We start from the raw sequence: 19476 nt of genomic DNA, 5'->3' as shown, positions 1-19476 counted from the left end.
GTGAGATTATGTCACTTCATGTTGTGTAATGTCATTTTATGTTAGCGTTATGAAAGCGTTCATGAAGCTTGGGCTAGATCTGTTTCACCAGAATCAAAACCTCAAGTTATAAAATAGTTTTTTCTTTATATAAAACATAACTTGTGTCTGAATATTGGCAGCACGGAAACTACATTTAGAGATTTATGAAACCTCAGTGTGGCTTTACATGACCAGCTGTGATTATACGAGACACAGGGGTTTAAGGCCCCGGCCCTACGAGGACGAAAACGGTGGTTTGCGTTACTGTTTAGTGTCATATAGACCGTTCGGCCACACGAGGACGACCGAATATGACAGTAAACAACTGCGGAAACGATAACGGGTCCCAAGGTGGATAGAACGGCATACGCAACGCTCTGGGGGGTCCAACGGCTCCGTATGTGCATTTTCTGATACTGATGATGAGGCAATAGCCCCGCCTCTCCCCACCTCTGCTGCTCACCCCCGCGTCAAAGTAAACTGCACACTGAATTCAGATTATTTATCTTTCTCTCGATATGGACATAAACGCGAGTGAAGTCTAATCTGACAGGACGGAGACACGCAGCTCTGCTCACCTGCAGCTCCTCCCGCTGTGATGCAGCGGTGAACGGAGCAAAACACACACTTCAAGTCAGATCATCACCCTTAGCTATTTTAATTACCTATCAAACTACCTAAACTAGTTTTAAATATGTTTATTTTTACTGTCGGGTCAGTCATTACTGTATTAGCTGCTGCATGAGACAGACACTGACGCTGTCCGAAGAGAGGGAGGAAAAAGAGAGGCTCCATGTATTTTATTATTATATTGTATAGATTCGTTATTCATTTGTTTTAAAGCTCAATAAAAAACAAAGAAGACCTTTGACTGTCACTTTTATAATTTTGTCCGGAAGATTTAAACTTTAATACACGTTGACTGGCGAAAAACTCTGGCCGGTTCCCTCGGCCCCCACCGCGGAGAATAAACAGAAGGGCAACCATGACAACCATGCTTAAGGGAGGCGAGTCCCCACACGTGACTGTGTAAACAAATGTAGGTCCCCACAAGAATGGTAATACTAGGCTACACACACACACACACCCACCCACACACACACACACACACACACACACACACACACACACACACACACACACACACACACACACACACACACACACACACACACACACACACACACACACACACACACACACACACACACACACACACACACACACACACACACATTTTTAACATGTTTATTTGCATGTGTAAAATAGGAGCTCTGCGGTTAAAAATAAAGAAATCTGGATCGTATTTCTAAATAATTTAAGTGATTTAAATACAGAAAGAGTGGTAGTTAAGTCACAAAATAAAGTGTAAGGAGTCGTTAGATGCATGATTGCGTGCAACAGTTGTGCTTTGAACTTTAAAGGAATACTTTAACATTTTAAAAATTGTGCAGAACGTTAAATAAGATTAATACAGCTCACGTTTAATCTAAATGGAGAGTTAAAAGGGACAACACGTACAATTGTACTGTATGATAATATCAAAAACATGCCTTATTGTATAATTCACAAGCTAAAATAAGTAATAATAATAATAACTTTAATTGATATAGCGCCTTTCATCAATCCAAGGTCACTTAACATAGAGACATATAAGGATAAAACAGGGGGCAGAAATGGAAGTGTTACATTGCAGGGGGGTGAAGAGTGAGTTCATGTTGAACAGATGAGTTTTCAGGGTTGATTTGAAGATGTTCAGAGGCATTGCAGAGGTTGCAGGCCGAAGTCTGAGGATTGGAGGGTGCGGAACGGGTTGTAAGGGTGGAGGAGATCTGTGAGGCACTGAGGGGTTATGGCTAGAAAGGATCCGTCTAGTGTAAATATGACGTCACGTTCTCGTTGTAACTCTCGTTGTAATCGGAGCGGCTCGGAAACACATCTTCAGCAGTAACATGATGCAACATACACATTAATGCAGCAGCAATATTAATAGAGAAACATCAGACTTAACAGTAAAACACTGCAAGGGAACATTTTATTGCACCAGGAGCTATCTTGGGACTTTTACTGCGACAACGTTGACTTGCCTGTGAATAAAAAATAAACCATAGTGTTGGTGATCTACAGTGTTGTCATTCTTCTTTGAACACCAACAAGACCGCTAACACCCTATTTCAACAATCACACTCCCTGTAATTGACATAATTATTAGATTGTTTAGCTTCTCACCATCATTTGCTGTGGCCAACTGATGTTAACGATCGTAACTGAAAGGCTGCCTGCCAAACGTAAACATTCAGCCACGTGACATTCAGCCAAGCTCTCGCGAGAGTTTTACACAAGCCGGATCCTTTCTAGCCATAACCGCACTGAGGGGAGAGGGCATGGAGGGACTTGTAGGTGAGGAGGAGGAGTTTGTAGGTGATGCGGGACTCGACCGGGAGCCAGTGGAGGTTGAAGAGAGTCGGGGTGATGTGCTGCCAGGGCTTGGTGCGTGTGAGAACCCTGGCAGCTGAGTTATGGTCACAGTAGATACATATATTTCTAATTAAATGCAGAAATGTTGAATTTATTTGTTTATTTATTCATCATTATTCCTTTATTTATTTTTTTATCCAATATTTGTATATATTTATTTAGTAAAATACAAATTAATTTATAGTGTAACTTGCTTCCTCAAAAAAAGCAGCATAAATATAAGTGTATTCCTTTGTTAAAGCATTTATTATAACTTGTATTATAACAAGTACTGATATATTAAAGTGTGGCCTTTTTAACCTTCCATAAATCTATCTCTCGGCACAAAAGCGAAGCATATTTCCGAAAAAAATTCAAACAATTCCTTTAAAACAAATAGAAATATACACAAAATAATAACATAATAAATATTTTAAAGTGCTTTTGCATTTTTAGCTTGCTTCCTTTTCACCTTGAGTGTATTTTGCATTGTTCTGTTTGTTCTCACGTTGAAGTCTGTCTGAGTTTTGTTCGTGAACCTCTGTGATTTCTTCCACTTGAAGCTGTTCTTCTCGTGCAGGATTGTGCGATTCTTCGGGCTGTTTGTGTTTTTCAGAGCGTTGCTTTTTAAATCATCCGTTGCTTTTGGTTTTTGTTTGTCTCTGACGCTCGTCTTGGATCTCTTCTTCGGAGTCTTCTTCTTCTGCTGCTGGTTCAGCTTTTTATTTTTCTCCCATGGCTGCAGCTTCTTTGTCTTCTTCGCTTTCTTGTCAAGGGTTTTCCATTTGGGCTTCACAGCGAGGGTTGTCGTACTTGTTGTGGTCGACGTGGACGATGTGGTCGATGCTGTCGTCGTTGCAGGCGTGACGAGGCTCGGCGTTGTCGTCGGTTTGGCGGTGAGTTTGAATTTTCTCGGTGGTGGTCTCGTTGGTTTTTCGTTTGTGTCCAACACAGTCACTGAAAAGGGAATAAAAGTACAATTTACACAGTTTAAAAGATGCACATGTTGCATTTTCTTAAGCCTGGATTCAATATTTAAATCCAAAAAACAGACCTGGTGTTATTCTACCTGAATGTATTCATTTTGTATTCAGTGTGTTTGTTAAAGAGTCCCTATTCTGCTGATGTTCAGGTGTATATCAGTATGTAGTGTCTCTACTTTAAAGAGTCCTCTCCTGCTGATGTTCAGGTGTATATCAGTATGTAGTGTCTCTACTTTAAAGAGTCCTCTGCTGCTGATGTTCAGGTGTATATCAGTATGTAGTGTCTCTACTTTAAAGAGTCCTCTCCTGCTGATGTTCAGGTGTATATCAGTATGTAGTGTCTCTACTTTAAAGAGTCCTCTCCTGCTGATGTTCAGGTGTATATCAGTATGTAGGGTCTCTACTTTAAAGAGTCCTCTCCTGCTGATGTTCAGGTGTATATCAGTATGTAGTGTCTCTACTTTAAAGAGTCCTCTCCTGCTGATGTTCAGGTGTATATCAGTATGTAGTGTCTCTACTTTAAAGAGTCCTCTCCTGCTGATGTTCAGGTGTATATCAGTATGTAGTGTCTCTACTTTAAAGAGTCCTCTCCTGATGATGTTCAGGTGTATATCAGTATGTAGTGTCTCTACTTTAAAGAGTCCTCTCCTGCTGATGTTCAGGTGTATATCAGTATGTAGTGTCTCTACTTTAAAGAGTCCTCTCCTGCTGATGTTCAGGTGTATATCAGTATGTAGTGTCTCCACTTTAAAGAGTCCTCTCCTGCTGATGTTCAGATGTATATCAGTATGTAGCATCTCTACTTTAAAGAGTCCTCTCCTGCTGATGTTCAGGTGTATATCAGTATGTAGTGTCTCTACTTTAAAGAGTCCTCTCCTGCTGATGTTCAGGTGTATATCAGTATGTAGTGTCTCTACTTTAAAGAGTCCTCTCCTGCTGATGTTCAGGTGTATATCAGTATGTAGTGTCTCTACTTTAAAGAGTCCTCTCCTGCTGATGTTCAGGTGTATATCAGTATGTAGTGTCTCTACTTTAAAGAGTCCTCTCCTGCTGATGTTCAGGTGTATATGTATGTACCGAAGACAGACTGTATTCCAGTTCTCGTCATTAAAAAACAAACCTGCATGTTTGAAATGTCTTTCCTCTTTTGTCTCATTATTTTAAGTATGTTAGATGTGAGGAGCTTTTTATAGTTTTTATATAAAGTATAACCTCAATGCCATTTTAGAATTTGGCAGTGTGCAGACATAAAAAAAAACCTTTACTGCTGAGATTACAAAAGAGAGTAAATGTGAATGTAAGCAGTTTGTTGGTCTTCCAGAACAGATTTCTTTAATTACTTAAAACCTCTAACATCAATGCAATTTACTAAATTATAAGCTATGTGTGAGTCGTTTATATTTAGCGCACCTTGATATAAATACACGCCAAAAAATCCAGATGGGGAAAAAGTACTTTGAGCCTTTTAGTATCAAAAGTATTCAGTATACACAAACTTTTTTATATAATTATATTTTAACCTCTTATGATTAAAACTGTGAATAAATAAATAATGATGGAAGAAATATTTCCTAATTTAAATGTAAAAATGTTGAATTTGTTTGTGTATTTTTTTACTTGTTTTTATTTTTATAAATACTTTTCTTATTCATTTTATTCAAAAAATTTGTATCTGATAATAATGTGTTCATGACAGTGACATCACCATGTAGTGCTTCTATTGGCTAGCGCTCAAACACATTGTACGTGATAGGCTAAGGGGCGGGACATCTCTAAGCAGTTGACCAATCACAACAGAGCCGGCCAGCTAACCAATCAGAGCAGACTGAGCTCTGGTTTCAGACAGAGGGTGAAAAGAGGTGCAGTATGAGAACAATAAAGAGCTTTTTGAACATTAGATATTGATATACACCTGAAAATGAGCAGAATGGAGCCCCTTCAAATAGCTTTCTGAACATGTCTGGTATGCAAACACCATAAAGACGTTTTATAAGAAGAAGAAGAAGTGATAACATTTGAGGGTGACTTACGCTCTCGGGGCACGAAGGGAATCTTCTTCCCTCTCACTTTGACCGGCAGCGGCTTCTGCTTACATTTCCCCGGAGGAGCTCTCCTGCAGAAATGAAAAATGATATTAACTAATGTCTCATTTGTTGTCTTAGGACAAAAGAAAGATTGTAATGGTTTAATGTCATGTGCACAACTGCTACAGTATGTATACATTAGTGCAAGTCAGAGAATGTTGCAGTTAAACTACTTACATGCAAGTGTAATTACGAAAAGCCATGAATAACTCTTTTCAATTATGCTTTTATGCACAAAAGCTGCCTATAGGTGTCATTGTGACAGCAATTCAAAAAAAATACTTTAAACCTGGCAATTACTGATTTATTTAATCAAGGTGTATGCAGGAACCCTGAAGTCAAATGTAATACCTTTTAAGACCCTTTCCATACATTTTAAGAGCTCATCGCCACTTCGAGTTCTAACCGGTTACCTTGGCGACACACTTTACCTCACATTGACTATATACAGTATTGATTGTCCTTCCTCCTTATCTTCCAACCATTTGGACGCAGACTTGCATTTCCCCATAACCAGCAACAACCGGCGTAAACGGAGCTTCACGTCCTATCAAGCAGTGAGCGTGCGATGTACTGTTCAGATGACGTCAAATCCAACGGGATGCCATAAATAAACTAAACAGAATCACACTACACACCTACGCCATGATTACATTCAGGCAGACTGTAGAATACAACCTCTTTGGACCATTTAGATACTTATTGAAAACAAGCTACAAAATGTAACACCTTGAAAATGCCGTTTAATACTTTTTAATAGCCTTCATTCTCGCTAAATTGATTTATCAACTTTTAATACTTTTTAAGACCCCGCGGACCCCCTGTGTGACTGCAACACATGGACATTTTGACTTCAAAAGTCACTAAAAGTACATTTAATTTAATGTAAACATGTGTTGGAAGATGTTTTTTCACAGAAAGCAAATGTCACCATGTATAAATAACACAATGTTTTTAATTAAAACCACATTCTTTATTGTGAGATGAATGGATGCTTCACCTGGAGGGGTCCACGAATTTGAAAACGGTCCCATACGGAGACGTGGCACTCGGGTACGCTGTGGCCAGGAAATACAGCTCCCCTGAAACAAAGCAGGAGAGTATTAGTACATGATTTCATACTAAAGTGGAGTGTAACAAAGTACATATAGAGATAGATATTTAACTCAAGTATATACTTCCACTACATTTTGGAGAGACGGGTTTATCACCAGGTAGGTTAACACATTTGACTTGGTGTTCTGGTGCGTACACTCTAAAAAATATAGTGAAATATAGCAGTATTTACATTGAATATGGTTGAAGTAGAATTGGTATAAAATATGTGTAGTAATGAATAACATAGCTACTTGTTCCATATGAAAACACATGCTTTAATGTAATGATTCAGTACCGTGCTTCTGTACTTCGACTTCATTCACATTTTGCATGTAAAGAAGCATCCTTAGACCATGGCAGATCTACTTTAACTCAGCTGGTTCTTCATGCATGGTTTATAGAGTTGAGAATAATTGTTACCGGCTTCGTCCTCGCCGAAGGAGATGATGAACTTGTGGTGGTGGTTGATGAGTCCTGGAAAGGAGCAGGTTTTTGTTTCTCCCATACAAACACTCTTCTCCCTCCAGCTGCCCGTCGTCTTGTCTTCCTCCAACGCCATGATGCGACTAAAGGCAGGAATAAATACAGTTATTAAACTCTGACAATAATCTGGGGACAGAATCACTCCTGTACGAATCCGGTTGTAATGAATGAGCTGAAGGAGTCCGCTTACGGTGGGCATTTTAGGTTTTTCATAACAAAATATGGAAAGAAATCTATAATTTGTGTTTTAATTTTATATGAGGCCTTGATAATCCTACAGTTTATTCTAAGGACTGTTAGAAATGTAGAAATGCACTGAAATCACAGCCAAAATGTGCTTTAGAGACATATATTTTAAGCATTCTGCTGTGCACCGACAGAAGCGTTAGTCAGTCATGTTTCATGTTGCTTATTTTGTATTGTTTTTCACTTCCTGTTTTGTTTTTGTCACGTCTCATTTCAGGTCCCTTGACTCCCTTTCCTTTCGTGTTCTCCCGCCCTCATCAGCGTCAGCCCCGCCCCTGATTGTTTTCACCTGTGTCTCGTTGTTGAGTGTTTATATTCCCCAGTCTCCCAGTGTTCAGTGTCAGTTCGTCTTGTCCTGTCCTCATGTACGAACTCTACTCATCAGTATTTGTTTCTCTTGACACATACCTGATTCATGCTCCTGAAAACTTTTTGTAAGTTTGTTCCTCACGTTGTCAGCGTTTTTTGTTGAGCCTTATTGAAACTCTTTATTTTTGTCACCTCGCAAAGAGTGTTTTTTCTTTTTGTATATCCTTTTGGCAAATAAAAGTATATTACTTATACTTTATCTCTGGCTCCCGGGTCGTGCATTTGAGTCCTTTTCCCCTTGTGAATCCATGTTCGTAACACATTCCCTTAATCCTATAAAATATATTTCAATCTCCCCTTGTTTTTACATCACATGTTACTTATTAGACGTTTTTATCCAAAGCGATTTACATACTCAATACTGTGGACAATCCCCACAGGAGCAATTTGGGGTGAAGTGTTTCAGGGACACAACGACATGCTGACTGCAGTGGGGTTTGAACCTGTCCACTGCGCCACACGCCTCCTAGCAGTGGCGTGCACAGACATTTATAGGGACAGGTACTCAAGAGAAAAAAAAGGGCACCTTCTGAGTCGTCGTGGCGGCCGAAATTGTGCGCTCTGAAATTTTGCGCGAAAATTTGCCGGATTTTGTTAGTTTCTTTTTGGTTTTAGGGTTAGGTTAGGGTTATGTTATTTAATTCTTATTTTTGCCTGATTTTACTGATTTATTATCAAAAAATTAATTATTTTAACATTTATTTTTATTATTCTAAATGACTTAGGGGGCTCCAATCTGAAGCTAGGGGGGGACGAAACCCCCCCCCCCCCCCGGGATTGACGCCCCTGGTGTAACCGCCGGCTGCCTTAGTAGTGTGAGATTTATTAAAGGCACATCTGGTATGTCGTAATTGCAAAGTGCACAACGAGACTAAATGGATGGATGCAAGAAAAGAAGTGAAGTTATAGTTTAGTTTGGCATCTGATTTAGGGGATTAGACAATACACACGTTGTATTTGTTACCTGGTGGTTACTTACTTGGTCTTCACTAGGGAACTTTTAATCGTGTTGCTGCGTGCTGCTGCACCACACACCCGCCGTGGCCTGTCTGACTGAGTGACTGACTGTCTGCTCTGCGCGCTGCGCGTTCACGTTGAAAGCAGGGAAGGGAGGGGCTGCAGCCAGTGCACGTACGGGAGTGCCGCGGGGCACGTGTGGGGATGTCTGACAAAATTACAACGCGCATTTGGGGTATTGTTGTATATATTAGAAGCTTTTAATCCGGAATTGATCGATGTTACCATGAGCCACATACAGTACACTGTTCAAAAAAATAAAAAAAACTGTAAAAAACGAACTTTCAAAAGGGCACATTTCTGTCCAGAGGGCATGACGGGCAGGTGCTCAAGCACTACCTAGAGTCTATGTGTGCACGTCCCTGCCTCCTAGTTTAATGTGACATGTTCATTTGTGTTTAAAATGTTAAACACCCTGTACTTTAACTTTGAACAGAAAGCTTTGTATAACACAGGTTTAAATTAAAGGACATAACTGTATTTGTATACAGCCTATAATGTTGATTTGAACTACACTTAGCTTTATTTTATATATTTAAATGTACAGTACAGTACAGTACTGTATTGTAGTTTACTTGACTCTTACTTTAATTGTGTTTTTTTTTTCATTGTTTTATGCATTATGTTTTGGGTGTATTTGTGAAATGTTGTGTTTTATGAAGTAGGTCTTTTTTGGTGGAATTTCTTGTTCATTTGTTGTGAAATATATTTGAGTTTGGACCTTCAGGGCCACCGTATAATCCTTCACTTTTGGAAATCAATGTAATCTGGACAGACGTGATCCCTGTAGTTCTGTACTAGTCATTCAGAAATGCACGTTTTTTTAAACAACAGCTGAGCAAACAAGCTGTTCCTTGTCTTCTGAAAAGTGTCTTATCTTTTATTGGCGTAGATCAACTCATCTTACCCACTCATAAAGTCTCCGAAGAAGTACAGGCCGTTCAGATTGGGTGATTCACATCCTCTGTACACATACCCCCCCGTCACAGACTTCCCAACATGATGGCTGTACGCAAATATAGGAAGGACGTCATCTGTCGAGGAGAGAGAGAGAGACGATTGAAATACAGACTGAAGAACTGAATTAGATTGAAAGTGATCAAAGTAACAGGTGGTTAGGAGGCAGGGTCTCTTAATCAAAACAGTAAGGAAAGATGGAGTTTTGAGGAGTTTTACGAGAGCCAAAGTATCTGCTGAGGTCTTCTCCACTCCAACATGTGGACACACTTGAATAAAGCAGTTCATTTTGTAGCTTGGCGGGAAACCGACGTGCAGCAGAGGTTTGCTTTTGTTCGTTAATCTTGTTTCTCTTAAAGTGGACCTATCATGCTATATTGGAAACATATATTGTAAGACCATACTTATACAAAACATGTCTGTGAAGTGTTTTGCTTAAAATACCAAACAGATCCCCCATTGTAGCCATGCCTCATACTGCTCACACCCCTCTTTTGCGGCCCTGTTAGAGTAACGCGGATTTTGGGTCCTTAGCTTGAAAAAAAAAAAAAAAGAGGAGGCGGAGCTAATGCCTGATCAGAATTCTACCGGAGATAAAGTTAAATTCTGCTGTGATAAAACGCCATCCTGTTCTAAACCACATCAAGGATTATTTCTGAAACAGTATGGAGCTCAAATGCTTTCTCTCTTGCAGGTTTATCACAAGGTGAGTCCTTTTTTTATTTCCTGCTTTTTAAACACATGTGCTCTCCAGTACAGGTTAGCTCTGAGTGTTAGCGAGGCTTGCTAATGTAAACAAAGACGAGATTACGTCCAAAACACGTCAGGCATTGTTTCTGATAGCAATTTTTTGTGGGTCCTCTGTGCCGATATGACGTCAGATCGGCAGCAAATCTGTATCCGCTCGTTGTACCCCTGTTTCTAAAAGATTTGGGTACAGAGGAAAAGAGAGAGGGTTTTATTTTCTGACGCTGCGTGAGTTCCCCGACGCACCGGGGACACACATTTATGTAGAAAAGACAACAAAAAGTGCATTTTGCATGATAGGTCCCCTTTAAGTCAAATCCAGATGTTCAGGACGATTTCACCATGAGCTGAATTATCTAATAGGTGTCCTCCTTCAAAAACACTTAATAAAGCAGTTTTACATTAAGAATCAGTGTTGATGTTTCGCTACCGCTAACGTTTGTTAAGCTTGTTTCTGGTGGTCAGGCTGATTTTACATTGAGCCAAACTATGTTTAGATGTCTCCTTAACATTAAAACTGTTGAAAAACATTAAATACATCAGCTTCATGTTCAAATTCAGTGTTTTTACAAAGCTCATGTTGTCTGCTGCCAACATTAGCCCAACATTAGCGTAGCTTCTTTCTCTGATAACTTCAGATTCATACTTCCCACAACTAAAATCTTTTTAAAAAGTACGACCCTGAAACAATTTAAAGCAATAAGAGGTAAAACCACCAATATCTATGAAGTGTATTGTAAAAATAAAGCTTGTAACTGGATAAAAAGTCCATTCATGACAGATTCTTGCGGACACATCGTAGCACTCGAAGCCCTCTTTGGCTCTCCATCCGTAGTTCCCGCCTTTCACGTTGATGCCTATCTAAATATATAACATCCTAACCCTTTAGAAAAAAGGTAAGAAATGTACAACCTTAAAGTAATTTATCGAATACAGACTTAAAAAAACTAATATCATTAAAGACCATTTAAAAAAATCTGGCTTAAAACTGGACATAAAGTAATTTAATGACAGCTTTTTGCAGACAATACTGACTCAAGCTGAAAGAGGTTAAAGCACCGGAACAATAACTTTTGATATTTATCAGAAATGACTCACTTAAGGACGAGTTCTGGCACAGTTTCACGTCGTAGCACTCGAAGCCCTCCTTGGCTCTCCATCCGTAGTTCCCGCCCTTCACGATGATGTCGATCTCCTCGTAGCGGTTCTGACCCACGTCTCCGCAGAACATCCTCCCGCGGCCCTGCAGAGTCCCCGGGTCCCCGCGGTCCACGGAGCAGCGCCACATGTTCCTGACCCCGTATGCAAACACCTCGGGGCGGGCAGAGGGGTCTCCGAGGAACGGGTTATCGGGGGGGATCCGGTACTGAAGAGCACCGGGGTCACCACCGTCTACATCGATATCGATACGCAGGACTTTACCCAGCAGAGCACTCCTGGGGGGGGGGGGGGGGGGGAGGATTTACAACGTGTAGATAGATTGTGGATTAGCTTTGATATTTATTTTAGCTGGATGGAGAGACATCCTCAGCTGTAACACCCGAACACACCAAGTTAAAATAAAAAACTAAACATGAAGCAAGTCGAGATATTTAAACCTTTGTAGTACCATGTAGAAAGTGGTTGAAACTGCAATGGTTACATTTTGGAAAAAGATCTCTATAATTAATATTAATGTAGCTGCTTAGAAGTTAACTTATTCATATTTTGATTTCAATTTCTAATCATCAATTATCCATCCAGTTTCAATTTAAATGTATAGGGGGACTATTTTGCTGTTTGGGGTTTTCTCTCAAGGCGGGACATCTCTAAGCGGTTGACCAATCACAACAGAGCCGGCCAGCTAACCAATCAGAGCAGACTGGGCTCTGGTTTCAGACAGAGGGTGAAAAGAGGTGCTGCAGCACAGGCAGTATGAGAACAATAAAGAGCTTTTTGAACATTAAAACATGGAGACATGTGCCAGGAGAGACTCATTAAAAGGCCTCTTAGTAACTGATAGGGCTGTTTTAGTTAGAGGGATGTTCTTACTTGTTTTGTGCGTTGCCAAACTTCCCAAAAGGATCTCCGGCTTTTCCTCCGTCTCCGGTGAAGATGTACAAATATCCGTCGAGTCCGAACAGCAGCTGGCCTCCGTTGTGGTTAGCAGCCGGCTCCTCGATCTCCAGAATGACCCTGGAAGTCAGAGATGGCAAAAGTCCACACATCCTTTACTCAAGTAGAAGTACAGATACTCGTGTTTAAAAATACTCTGGTGAAAGTAGAAGTACTGACTAAACTTCTTTACTCAAGTCAAAGTAAAGAGGCTTTGAAATGTACTTCAGTAAAAAGTACCCATAACTAGCAGCTGTTTTAAAGAGTACCTGACCTCCCTTTATATTAATAGAACAATAATGTCATTGTTAGCTAATGAATGTTTCCATGGTGACCAACGGCAACATGACAACGTTTCCATTGGTCCCTCTTCTTTAGAGAAGACCAGGAAATGATGGATACACGGATCGTGTTCAAATCAATAGGCACGCAATGACTCTAAATAATAAAGACCACGCCACCAAACACACATTCAGACTAAAGGAACCAGCCTGTTTGGAAAATGTGAGAAGTAGAAAGTACAGGTATTTGAGTTCAACATGTAAGAAGTAGAAAGTACAGGTATTTGTGTTCAATATGTAAGAAGTAGAAAGTACAGGTATTTGAGTTCAACATGTGAGAAGTAGAAAGTACAGGTATTTGAGTTCAACATGTAAGAAGTAGAAAGTACAGGTATTTGAGTTCAACATGTAAGAAGTAGAAAGTACAGGTATTTGAGTTCAACATGTGAGAAGTAGAAAGTACAGGTATTTGTGTTCAATATGTAAGAAGTAGAAAGTACAGGTATTTGAGTTCAACATGTGAGAAGTAGAAAGTACAGGTATTTGTGTTCAATATGTAAGAAGTAGAAAGTACAGGTATTTGAGTTCAACATGTTAGAAGTAGAAAGTACAGGTATTTGTGTTCAACATGTAAGAAGTAGAAAGTACAGTTATTTGAGTTCAACATGTAAGAAGTAGAAAGTACAGGTATTTGGGTTCAACATGTAAGAAGTAGAAAGTTCAGGTATTTGAGTTCAACATGTAAGAAGTAGAAAGTACAGGTATTTGTGTTCAACATGTAAGAAGTAGAAAGTACAGGTATTTGAGTTCAACATGTAAGAAGTAGAAAGTACAGGTATTTGAGTTCAACATGTAAGAAGTAGAAAGTACAGGTATTTGAGTTCAACATGTAAGAAGTAGAAAGTACAGGTATTTGTGTTCAACATGTAAGAAGTAGAAAGTACAGGTATTTGTGTTCAACATGTAAGAAGTAGAAAGTACAGGTATTTGAGTTCAACATGTAAGAAGTAGAAAGTACAGGTATTTGTGTTCAACATGTAAGAAGTAGAAAGTACAGGTATTTGAGTTCAACATGTAAGAAGTAGAAAGTACAGGTATTTGTGTTCAACATGTAAGAAGTAGAAAGTACAGGTATTTGTGTTCAACATGTAAGAAGTAGAAAGTACAGGTATTTGTGTTCAACATGTAAGAAGTAGAAAGTACAGGTATTTGTGTTCAACATGTAAGAAGTCAAAGTCGTCAGAAAAATAAATAGTGGAGTAAAGTGATACCAGAGAAATGTACTTAAGTACAGTAATGAAGTATTTGTACTCCACTACTTCCCACCTCTGCTGAAAGTTGTGTTCAATCACAGTTTACTAGAGGGTATATTTGTTGTCTTTCAGGAATAGATATCAGGTTGCTACGATTCTTAAGTGTTCCTTCAGGTTTTATCTCTTAAGAGCCGATGCTTTAGGACAGGGGTGTCAAACTGAATTTCATCACGGGCCACATCAGCATTATGATTGCACTCAAAGGGCAGATTGTAACTTTAAGACTATATAAACATACATATATATATTTAACATATATAAAATAGTGTGTTACATTACTTTATTGCCTACGTCTGAAAGAAGAAGTCTAGGACAAATAAGTGCAAGTCTCTTCAGTGAGAATGTCACAAAATGATTTTAAAAGAAAAGTCAAATTCTGAACAAAAGTCAAATGTAAGATGCATTGTGGGACATGTAGTTTATGGACATCGTGCATCTGTAAATCGGCATGTAACCGTATAATAAACATATTACATTCTTTCAGAGCTCTTACGGGCCACATGAAAGGAAGTCGCGGGCCGGATTTGGTCCCCGGGCCTTGAGTTTGACACCCCTGCTTTAGGGTTTTGGTTGTGATACACAGCAGAAAACATGTTGATGCACAGCACAGCCCTTCCTCATCATCATAGAAAAACAAAGCAGCTCTCTCATCGTCAGTGTAACAATCTACAAAGTAACACGTTACTGTAATCAGATTACGTTTGTCTGTAATACAGAAACTGTGATTACAGCAGTAACACATTAAAGTTACTAAGAACTACATGAGTCAAAAGGTAACTAGTAGTATAACTAATTACTTTCTGCAGTGAGTCATTTAGTAAAGTAAGTGTTTGAGTAACTACCCCAGTGTCGTGTCAAATGATCAAATAATCATTCAAACATATAGTCTTATACTCTGATTGCCTTTTACACTGTTACATTGTATTTGTAGTCTTGTATGTGTTTAACAGAGACATAAGTTAAGGGTTTACATGTCAGGGGGGCAAAAGGAAGTGTACGATGGGGATTTAGAAATGGTTAAGGACTGGGGGGTTTAATGGTTTAATGGTGGGATGGCGGACCAGCTGTTTCCTCTCATGAATATATAGCAGGACTGTAAGCAGAACTTCTTTACCCTCTGAGGATGAAGTTGTTCTGTTATTGCATTTGAGATCGATTTCACTTTCACATTACATTAATGCACACAATGTACATAATATCTGTTTTCTTTTTTTATTGCTGCCGAATTTTATTCCATACTTTATTCCATACTTTATTCCATTCTATTTCTATGTTAATACTGCTATATTTGACTATATATTTTATTATTTTAAATATGTTTTTTTATGTTATTATAGTGTCTATCTGTATTTTACATTTTTGTTTTACTTTTATGTATGCACCGACGACACCAAGTCAAATTCCTCGTACGTGTCAACCTACCTGCTAATAAACCTGATTGTGATTCTGATTGTGTATTGACTTTCTTTATTACTTTATTAAATATAACAAAAAACAAACTTTGTCCATGAATCATAAAATCAGTTTCTCTTAAGTATTTCCTCCACAGCCAAACACTGCTCAGCGTACCTCTCTGAGTTCGGGTCGGCCACGTTCACATCGTGTTCGGACGCCTTCATCTCGCTGACCCTCACTTTCTCCAGCTTGCTGTCCACCAGGATGGAGTAGTAGATGAAGAAGCGTCCGTTCTCTCTGTGCTTTGGGTGGAAAGCCATGCCCAGGAAGCCCCTCTCGTCCCCCAGCCAGCCCGTGGTCATCACCTCCCCGCTCAGATCCAGGAAGGGCGTCTCCAGCCGGCTGCCGTCACGCAGGTAGACCCACACGAAGCCCACCTGAGAGGGAACGTCTTAATGAGCGGGGTAATAAGAATCATAGAAGCTTTCAGGAGAGAGAATTCACCGCTTCAGGCTGAATGTAATATCTTTCTCAATGCCTGTTTAATAGTAGTAAATGATAGACTCTGTGAACTTAACTTAATTCGACCTTGCATGCATTTAAGACTCGAGAAATGCCATTACTCTGATTGGTTAGCTGGCCGGCTCTATTGTGATTGATCAACTGCTTAGAGATGTCCCGCCTCTTAGTCTATCACAAACAATGTGTTGGAGCGCCAGCCAATAGAAGCGCCAGTGTCCCATCATGATGTCACTATGTTCAGCAGGTAAACAAAGGAGTCCAATGGAGGCGTTTGCAGACCATTTACATGCACACAAACCTAACGAACACACTACAGGGAAGAGCCCCTTCAAACTGCACCTGCTCTGCGATGAACATGCGATGCGTGCCGTCTCCACTGTGCAGCATCAGCACCGGGTTCCTCAGGTTGTTGGCCACCTCCGTCAGGCACAGCTGCAGACAGCCCCGGGGGTCCTCGGCCACGCGGCCCAGGTTGCTGTTGAGGTGGGAGCTCTGCAGCACGTTGGGGTAGCAGTAGTCCTGGTCCTGTAGGTCCACCAGGCTGCAGAAGGTGGAAGCGTCTCGCTGCGACGTGTCCTGCAGCAGCCGGTTCTCCGTTAGATATTTCACCACGTGGCCACATTTACCGTGGAACTTGGAGCAGAATCCGGAGCAGAGGCCCGGCAACTCTCTGACGGGAGTGTAGGGGTCCTCGGCATCGAACAGGTGGGCGGCGTACGGAGAGCACTCCTGGAGAACAACCACCAGACACTGCTGATTATCACAGAGGCGTTTCACGGCTAGAGAGGCTACACAGGGAAATTAAAGGGACACCTTGGCTGGCTTCAAGGACTTTTGAGTGTTAGATCAAAGCGGAGGCATGGAGTGACCCTTTTACCTATCTGACAAATAGTGTGTGTAGCTTTTTTTTTACACGCGAAACCAGCTGAGGACTGATTAAAATCTCTCCCACTAAAGACAAAAGCCAGAGTAAAGAAAATGTTCACCAATAAAAAACAAGGTTTAATAGAACAAAGACCAAATCTGGTTTTGAAAAAAGGCACTCGGCCCCCTTTCCCCTAAGTACGCCACCGTTTTACAATATATGGGAACATTTAATAGTGATATTTAACTAATTTCAAGATTTGTATTGGAGTTATTAAAGTTATTTGTAGGAATTATAAGCGTTATTTACATGTTTTTGTAAAATTCTTATAAAGAAACTACGAAAAAACAGGTCCCCTCTCATCACAAAATCACCTCTGAATTCTGCATGACTTTTAATTGAGATTTGTTTGAAATGAGATAAAAAGAAGAGGAATTATAGAAAGTAAATACAAGTTGCATGATGCCTGACATTAAATGCTGCATTATTTTAAATGTAAATATGTATTAAATCAGATTAGAGAACAGGAAAAATAGCAGACTAAAGACGTTGATAATGAGAATCAATGTAATGATGGTTTGGATGTAACTGAATGTAGAAGCATTTAGCAATGTTTTGATCTGTGCCAGCAACGTGTTATGCCCATTCCATCACAAGCCAATATAAAAGCATGTACCGACCTGGCATATGACCTCCTTCAGCAGGTCCTCACACAGATCTTCCCCCCTCGTGTCCAGCTGGTCGATGATGTCCCAGTATCTCTCCGCGATCATGTTGTCCATCTTCTGATCGCAGCAGCCGAACTGCTCGTACTGCGTGCAGAACTCCAGGTGCCATAAAGGTTTGAAAGGTGGCGCGAAGTCCAGACACTGAGGGTGCGCTGAGGCTGGAACCAGCACCACGACGGACACGAGGAGAGGGAAAAATGAGGGAAAGATTGAGCGCTTTTTGGATGAGCTCTGACCTGACACCGTGCGTAAATACGCGCAGACGGCTCCACTTGGATGAAGCGCAGCATCCCGCATACCTGTAATTTTCCCCGTCTGCAACCGAGAGACTTCCACTGTTTGCTCTCCTTTTTATGCGTGCGCGTACACATGTATGCATGTGCTATAGGCGTGTGTAAAAGCACCAGCCAATCCCAGTATCATATGCAAGATACACAACGAAAAAACAACGCACCTAAACTCCAGTAAACTGCATCTCGTAATTAGTAACACATACAACTAAATACATCTGTGGTCGTTCGTAAAGTTAATTAGGATGTCTTTATTGTAAATGTTCACCACCGCAGTGATGTTGGCGGAGGAATACTCACAATTAACTCGAAAGGACACACACACACACACACACACACACACACACACACACACACACACACACACACACACACACACAGAAACACAGATGTGGTAGAAGAATTACATGTTTTTTATGCAAACCCCGGCCCTTATCTGAAAAGTAACTTAAGCTTTAAAACAATATAATATAGTGGAGTAAAATACATGTCCCCTTTTAAATGGACTGGAGTAGAAGTATTCATAAGCAATAAAAAGGAGGTACGGTACTTGAGTAAATGTACTTTGTTACTTTCCAGCAATGCAAACAAACAACAAGGAATGCATACATCCACACGCAGCCACAATACAGACTGTAATTAAGTCTCTCAGTCATGTCGGAGCACCTGCAGGCAGCGTGTGTTCCAGCATTTGGCAGCAGCTGCTTCATCCTATAAATGTAAAAACGGTCCCGGGTCCGGCACTTCAAACTCTGACTTAATGTTAAAGCAAACATGTCATCATTTAATAATGCTGCCAGAGAGAAAGAATTATGACATGTTATTCAATACGTTCCCAAAGCACGGGCTTATTAAGTAACTCAGATATTGGAAACCTTTAGAAGACGGTGACAAGTTTAAAGTTAAAGTTAAAGTGAACCTATTGTCCTCATGTTCAGGTGTATATCAGTAAGTAGTGTCTGTACTTTAAAGAGTCCTGTCCTGCTGATGTTCAGGTGTATATCAGTATGTAGTGTCTGTACTTTAAAGAGTCCTCTCCTGCTGATGTTCAGGTGTATATCAGTATGTAGTGTCTTTACTTTAAAGAGTCCTCTCCTGCTGATGTTCAGGTGTATATCAGTATGTAGTGTCTGTACTTTAAAGAGTCCTCTCCTGCTGATGTTCAGGTGTATATCAGTATGTAGTGTCTCTACTTTAAAGAGTCCTCTCCTGCTGATGTTCAGGTGTATATCAGTATGTAGTGTCTCTACTTTAAAGAGTCCTCTCCTGATGATGTTCAGGTGTATATCAGTATGTAGTGTCTCTACTTTAAAGAGTCCTCTCCTGCTGATGTTCAGGTGTATATCAGTATGTAGTGTCTGTACTTTAAAGAGTCCTCTCCTGCTGATGTTCAGGTGTATATCAGTATGTAGTGTCTCTACTTTAAAGAGTCCTGTCCTGCTGATGTTCAGGTGTATATCAGTATGTAGTGTCTTTACTTTAAAGAGTCCTCTTCTGCTGATGTTCAGGTGTATATCAGTATGTAG

The 19476-nt window shown here is 40.2% G+C and overlaps 1 protein-coding gene across 2 annotated transcripts; it reads right to left on the bottom strand.

Annotated features, from left to right (window-relative positions):
* Positions 1 to 801: 801 nt before the first annotated feature.
* On the bottom strand, positions 802 to 19359 carry hhipl2 (HHIP-like 2). Of its 2 annotated transcripts, XM_079694480.1 has the most exons (11): positions 17960 to 19357; positions 17613 to 17818; positions 16407 to 16796; positions 15720 to 15982; positions 12494 to 12637; positions 11561 to 11898; positions 9666 to 9792; positions 7064 to 7209; positions 6546 to 6627; positions 5492 to 5574; positions 803 to 3435 (listed from the first exon to the last, which is right to left on the bottom strand). In XM_079694480.1, the coding sequence occupies exons 2-11, from the start codon at positions 17712 to 17714 to the stop codon at positions 2912 to 2914; spliced, it is 2199 nt and encodes a 732-aa protein (XP_079550606.1). In that variant the 5' UTR covers positions 17715 to 17818; positions 17960 to 19357; the 3' UTR covers positions 803 to 2911. The 2 variants fall into 2 exon arrangements, with proteins under 2 accessions (XP_079550605.1, XP_079550606.1); XM_079694479.1 differs by having other exon boundaries at positions 802 to 3435; positions 17613 to 19359.
* Positions 19360 to 19476: the final 117 nt, after the last annotated feature.

The sequence above is a fragment of the Notothenia rossii genome (genome assembly GCF_949606895.1).
Source record: "Notothenia rossii genome assembly, chromosome: 7".
Taxonomy (NCBI): domain Eukaryota; kingdom Metazoa; phylum Chordata; class Actinopteri; order Perciformes; family Nototheniidae; genus Notothenia; species Notothenia rossii.
This window is presented reverse-complemented; position numbering and strand designations above follow the sequence as displayed.